General features: G+C 46.3%; 1 protein-coding gene across 1 annotated transcript in view; it reads right to left on the bottom strand.

Annotated features, from left to right (window-relative positions):
- Window positions 1–3075: 3075 nt before the first annotated feature.
- The window catches only part of ECSCR (endothelial cell surface expressed chemotaxis and apoptosis regulator), a gene marked incomplete at its 3' end in the record, with an annotated part of 20566 nt that continues 16957 nt past the window's right edge, over window positions 3076–6684 (bottom strand). Inside the window, exons 8-10 of the mRNA XM_010295943.1 lie at window positions 5352–5450; window positions 4719–4755; window positions 3076–3175 (exon numbers count right to left, since the gene is read on the bottom strand). Of these exons, the coding sequence (XP_010294245.1) occupies window positions 3076–3175; window positions 4719–4755; window positions 5352–5450 (236 nt within the window). The remainder of the gene's footprint in view (window positions 3176–4718; window positions 4756–5351; window positions 5451–6684) is intronic.

Here is a 6684-nt window from a genome sequence, read left to right as displayed (position 1 = left end):
TGTGTTGGCAGGGCCATGGGGGATGGTCTTGAGGCGTTGTGTTGACATTGGAAGGAGCCTGGAGAAATGCCTGCTCCACACCTTCTGACCAGGCTTTGGTTGGAAACCCTTCAAGGGCTTGTCCTGCAGCTCCTTCCAGCTGCAGTCATGCATTGCTACTGCTGCTGCTTGTTTCCCCTCAGCCCATGTGCCAGTGAAAGTTGGGCTAACGAGCTAGGGGAAGTGGAGTCATGGTGTGAGGGAGGTGGGTATCCTCCACCAGCATGCTTTGTAGGTGCACCGCAGCTTGGCAAAGATCTTTCCTTTCACATGAGCAGCAGCGACTGGAAGTTAGGGGTCACATCACTTCTATTGTTTGTTTTTTTATTTGTTCTTCCTTTTGAACAAGGTCTGAGTTGGAACCTTGCTTTTGGATGCCGATCAGTTTTAGAATGGAGCAGGTTCAGGTTATTTGCCAAGACCTTCAAGAGTCTATGGGAAGAAGGAGGTCAAGAGAAGGAAAACTAAAGCAGCAGTGACATCTCATGGGACAGCCTTCAGAGGTCTGGGTAGATTTGTCCCCTCCTTGTCTGCAGGAGGGGAAATGAGTTAAAGCTTGACACTCCACCTGAAGTGTCTGATATCACAGGTGCTTACCAGCTGTCTCTGTGCTGACCTCCTGGGACTAAAAACCTACCTGTGAGGCTCCATGCACCAAGTTGGAGGTCTCTGGGATCTGGAGCTGTCTGGATCCACCTAGCTGGGAATTGCCTGGGATCTTTTGCTTAAGCAAACTCACCAGTCTGGTAGAGGTTGCGAGTGGAGTGATGTCGTCTTGCTTTTCAGGAATTTTACCAGGAGGGCTTAATTTATCTAAAAAATAGCCTATCAAACTACCTGGTGCATATGTTGAAGACAGCGTGTTGGTTCTTAGCAGGAGTTGTGAAAACATTGCATTTATTGTGCTGAACACTTCATTGCCAACTGCAAAGCACAGCTACCTCTAGCACTGCACATTCCAGGTAAACATCTCTTATCCCTCCTACAAAATTAAAACAAGCTAAATTATTATGTTTCATTGAACTGTGCAGGTGAATGTGCGTGGTGGTACCTATTTTGAGTGCTTGGCTAAATCTTTTTTTTCCTTGACTTCATGGTTTACCTTCAGAGTTGATGGATGTTGATGCTCCTTGTAGGAGAAGGCAGTACCTCGGTGTACTGCTGCTGGGCAGACGAGGTGCTCTGGAGGTCTGTGGTGACCGTGGAGCTGGTGAAGCTTGCAAGCAGGAGTCATGGTGAAGACTGGCAAAGGCAGTTGCGAGTTAGTGCATTATGCTGCTGAATAAGGCAGCTGAGACCTCCAGAAAATACCCAACAGCGCTTCTCGTACAGTCACATGGAGGCTGGGTGTTGACGTCTCCATCATCCTTGGTCACTCTGCTTATAAGGATGTATTTTGCTGAAGGTGGTCAAAGTGACTGGCAGTTGGGTCTGAGCCAGCTTAGGTTGTGAAGCAGCTGGCTCCAAATGTGAGCTCTGGCACTGTGGAGCCTATCGGAGGATTGTTCTCGTTATCGTGGCTATACAGGGGTGCACTGGTGGTTCTTGGTGCTGCCATAAGCTGGGTGCTCTGGCTGAACTGGCAGGGCCATGAAGCCTATTGGGAAGCTCTGGGAAAGCAGTGGTACAGAAGATCTCCCAGCAAATTTGGGCTATCAAACTTCAGGAGCTGAAGTAGCTCAGCACTTTGCTTGTGGCCACTGCTTTTTATGCTCAGATAAAACCCTGTCTATGCAGAGACCTTGTTCTTTACACTTGAGTCGTCTTTGAGCATGTTGTACCTGTGGGAAGATAGCGATCTGCCTGCCTGAACCCCAGTTATTAATAATAAAGGTAGCAATTTGCATTTCAGCAGCACCTTTAATTCATGGCTCTCCAAATCCTTTACAGACATTGATTAACATAGCCATAGCCTCACAACAACCCTGTGAGGTAGGTGGATATGATCATCCCCACTGCTGCAGGGACAATGAGGGCACCAAGGACAAAGATCTTGGAGCAACTGTGCTGGAATTTGACCTAGCACTTGGCCATTTAAGTCCTTTCAGTTCCAGGTCATGCTTTTCTAATGCATGGGTTTGACTCAATGTGGGGCTGTACTGATTAACAAGCCTGTTAATCAAGGCTGGCACAGACTATAATGGCCATTAATCTAAGGCAGCAGTTTATTAGCCCAGTAGATGGTGCCTTGGTGCTTCTTGCTGCTGGAATAATCTGAGTGTTTAAAGGCACATCAAAAATAGAATTAGCTATCAACCATTGAGCATGGCAGGCTGTAACTGGAGAAAGCCCTTAGACCCCAGGTGGGGAAGCTATGTGGGATGCTACTGTAAATGTAAATGTATTGATCAGAAAGTACACAATAATTTATATATAAAGTCCACCCTTGCTCTTTCCCCAAGGAAAAGAGGGGGGGGAAAAAAAAAAGAACCTAGAAAGTTACTGCTGGCTGTCACAAGTCAGCTTCAAGCTCTGGGCCCTTGGCTTCATAGCACCTGCAAAAGAAACAAAACATGGTGCGTCGGCAGCCTGTTTGGGCTGGCAAAAGAAATTAAGCAATGTGTTCTTTCAGACTTAACCTTAGCTTTAAAATGGCTGAAAATTATGTGAATTACTTGTGTGGAATGGATCTGAGAGTAATGATGGGAATGTGCTCCAACACCTGTAGAGCAGGAGTGGGTAAGCTTGAACTAGAGGGTGACACCTTGATTTCTTAAAGCCCAGCTTATTTACCTCTTCATTTAATGACAAACCACTGTAGCTTTGATGGCTGGTGCTAGGTGATGGCACCTATATATGTGAGGTGTACTTGACACCCTGAGTTCAGGCAGCTGGGATAAACCTGAGATGGGCGCCCAAACTTTTCACCAGGCTCACTGGAACCAGTTTGGAGCTTTAGGAGTTTGATGGCAGCTGTTTTTTATTATCTTTCTGAAGGAATAAGAGAGCAAAGAAATACCTCAAAGGCATATTCTTATCCAGCAAGAGAAATAATCCCCAGCTAACTCTCTGAAAAGAAAGGCTTAAAAAGGAAACCTTTTCTGATGGTGGGTAACTCATGCTGTTGTTCATGTTGATGTTCTTCATGGAGATCAGAGTGATGCTGTTATCCTTCTGGCTTGTACCTGCCGAGCAGCTGTCAAGAAGAGAAGGCAATATTAACTACTCTAGAAAATGAGAGAGGGAGGTTTCTTTGCACACAGCCGGAGGCAAATGGGCAAAGCTGCGGCTGGCTGGTGCACAGGACCAGGGTTGATTTGCACTGCCATTTGATCTGCTGTCCTGACTCAGTCCCATGCTTAGCGCCAAATTCCCCATCCCCTGTCTGAACACGGGTTCAGAGATCTCTGTGCAAACAAACAGTGCGTTCAGACAAATTCGGATGCGATGCTGGTTTGCCCGACAGAAAGCACTGTGTGTCACTAGTGTCCTTGCTTGTAGGCAGAATCAAGGAGCGGTTTGGATCCAGTTCTCAGTGGCTGAATTACCTTCTAACCCTGCAGCCATTACTAGAACTGGAACAAAAGGAAAGATTACCGTGTCCCTATGCTCTTAAGTTGATCTGTCATACAAAGGGAGCCCTGGATATTTTTACATCCAATGCTACTGCTCATGTATTGCCAGTGTCTCTCTTAAGAGTGAGAGTTGCAAGTGTTAGGAAGGTGAAATTCCCCTTTCTCTCTACCCTGAGGGCTGGGACATGTATTTAGTGTCAGTGGAGACTGGATGACTTTGGGAATTCAGGGTGCCTTGGGGGCACAGTCCTCTGCTCTAATAAGTCCTGCCTCAATGGCTACAGATCACTTTGATCACGGTTATTAAAGGTATTTGGGAACCATTGATGTTGATGTGAATTTGGCACCTGAATACTTAGGGACTTTGCTCCCCGTGTCCCTTGCCTCTTTCCAAAGCAGGGTTTATTACTTTGGTAGGAAACTATCAGATGGAAAAGTAGGAGCAACATAGAATCATAGAATAGTTTGGTTTGGAAGGGACCTTCAAAGGCCATCTAGTCCGACCCCCCTGCCATGACCAGGGACATCTTCAACTCGATCAGGTTGCTCAGAGCCCTGTCCAGCCTGACCTTGAATGTTTCCATGGATGGGGTGTTTACCACCTCTCTGGGCAATATGTCTTGCTCCCTTCCAGCTCTTATTTCCTGCTGCTTTCCCATGTGCAGCCTCTCTTCTTGGGTAGCAGTGATGGACTGTGGGGTTCAGATGGACCAACCTCCACATGGTGCTTCTCTTCCAAAGGTCTTTGGATTGGGGTCCCCTTATCCTGCTCTTGCTACGTAACAGTAATAGGGGTTTTGGAAGATATTTTCGGGGACCTGATCTCATCTCACTGAGGCTGCTTTGAGATACAGAAACCCAGGTTTAGATCTGAAGTCTGTATCTAGGCAAAGACAGACAAGCGAACTGCTTTTGGAAGGTGATCACAGATATCAGCGCAGCTTTGAAATGAGGTGCCTAGCTATTGAACTTCTACCTTTGACTCCACCAGGCAGAGGATGAGGTGCCATCAAAGCTGATTTTGGTTTTTTACCTGTCTCAAACATGTCTTGAAATGCTTCCTGCCACCTGAAATAACCAAAGCAGGCTCTTCTACTTGCTAAAATTCGTTCTGGAATAAAATAGACACTTTCAATAGGATGTGAATAGTGTGAGCAGCCTTACCTCTCTGATACCATGGAGGTCCCTGGTTTCTGTTTGTCTGGAGGCAGAAAAGCAGTTGGTGATGTACAGGTGAGAAAACATCACAGCTAAGCAATAAGTCAGCTATATCCAGAATTATGATGCACAGGCTTATACATGAAATCTAAATAAGATTAGAGCCACCGTGGGAGATACTTGAGAGCTGATTAGAGAAACTTCTTCAACTAAGATGACATACAGGCAGGACTGAAAGCTTTGCTGCCTGTTTAGTCAGTAGCATCCTTTGGTCTTTTGGCAGTTATCCGTCTTGCAGTACAGCAGCCTTGCCCTCTAGCGGGCACTGCTTGCTGGGAAATGGGATTCCTAGGGAAGAGGAGCGTCAAACTCCATGACTTTTGCTGGAAGAGCTGCCCACCTGTGGAAATCTGCAGACTGCAGCAAATTTAAAACGGTTTCCTTGTGCAGATGGGCCTGGGCGGGGGCTCTAAAGAGGTGGTCACGCTACATTCCTAACTGCTGAATCTGTGTTCCAGTTTGGCTTCAAAACGTCCCCACCGTGTAAGCTTTTTGAAAGCATCTTTTAGGAATTGTGAAATCTACATGGAAACAGATGACTTTTTGATTAGGGAAAGACAGATCGCCCCAGGCAAATACCTTCTGAGTCCTTTGAGCGGTGACACTTGAACCTCAGGCTGACCACGCTGACCAGAATGATCACAACCACGATCAGGATAACTATGAAGCTGATGACACCTGGGGATGGAGGAAAGAACTGTCTGCTGCTGGTGTAACAACGTGCCTGTCCTCGGCTTCTGGTGTAGCAGAGAGACTTTGCCATCAAAACATGGGTAGGAAATCAATATTTTTGTTAAAATGAGCATGGTATGTAATAGGGGAGTAAATAGTCACTAGAGTGAATGACTTTATCCTCTTGTGCTTAGCCTCCAAGGGCTTCTGATGAATACTTAATTGGTAAGGCAGTGCCAGGAGGGCAGGAGTCAGCTGATGACACTGGAGATTGATTCAAGTCAGTATGTCCCTACTACAGGTGGTAAATCTTATCCTAAAGGTGTATCAAGTCAGATAAATATGTAATGTAATGGGGAGAGACAAACTAAAGGCCGTGAATGATGTTATCGGTTTCATAAACCAGTGGCCAACTGCAGATTTGATTAATGCATCTGGCCTCAATAAATCAAACTATTCTTTGCATGGGAATCTTGTCCTGTTAAGACTGCTTCAGGACTTCTCGTGGATCCCCTTGAAGGATATAAGAAAATGATACTTAGGAAGCTAACACTTGACTCTTAAAAATGCTTCTGAAATAATGCTTTTCCTGTAGTGTGGCAGAAATGAGCAAATTTGGGTGGTGGTTTTTTGTTTTCTTCATCTCCATGGAGGAAGGGGACAGTGTAGCCCAAGGCAGAGTGGGTCTCTTAAATCTACCCCATGCCTATCTTTTGGATGTATTGCCAGAGCATGGTATGGCAGCTCTTGCTCCACCCTTCCACAGTCTGAAGGATGTGGAGGACTTGGTTGCTTCCTGCCAAGCAGGGTGCAAATGTACAGGGGAATGCAGTCCTAAGAGGTTTGCAGGGAAAAAAATTGTCTAAGCTTCCAGGCAGGTAGTGTATTTATTCTAGACACTGCCAGGGAAACAAAGGGATCATTTGTGCCCAGATCTTGTCCTAATGTGGAGCCTGGGGCAAACACTGGTGCTGGGAGCAAGATCCCAAGCTCAGGTGTAGCCATGATGGACTTTCAAATTGTCTGTCCCTTGTATACTGGGCATGGCTGGGAGTATTTATTAGGTGCTTTATTGCCTGCTGGTGACAAGTCTCTCTCAAGGATTTTCCCTTGCGCTCTGAAAACTCCAGGATCAGGCATGCTGGAGAAAAAGAACTGTGGAGCCATCTCCAGGGAAACATCTTTGAAGCCAGATGTCCAAAACAGAGTGGCCTGGTGAAATGGCCGCCCTCCCCCCCCC

The sequence above is a fragment of the Phaethon lepturus genome, unplaced genomic scaffold (assembly GCF_000687285.1).
Source record: "Phaethon lepturus isolate BGI_N335 unplaced genomic scaffold, ASM68728v1 scaffold27981, whole genome shotgun sequence".
NCBI lineage: Eukaryota > Metazoa > Chordata > Aves > Phaethontiformes > Phaethontidae > Phaethon > Phaethon lepturus.
This window is presented reverse-complemented; position numbering and strand designations above follow the sequence as displayed.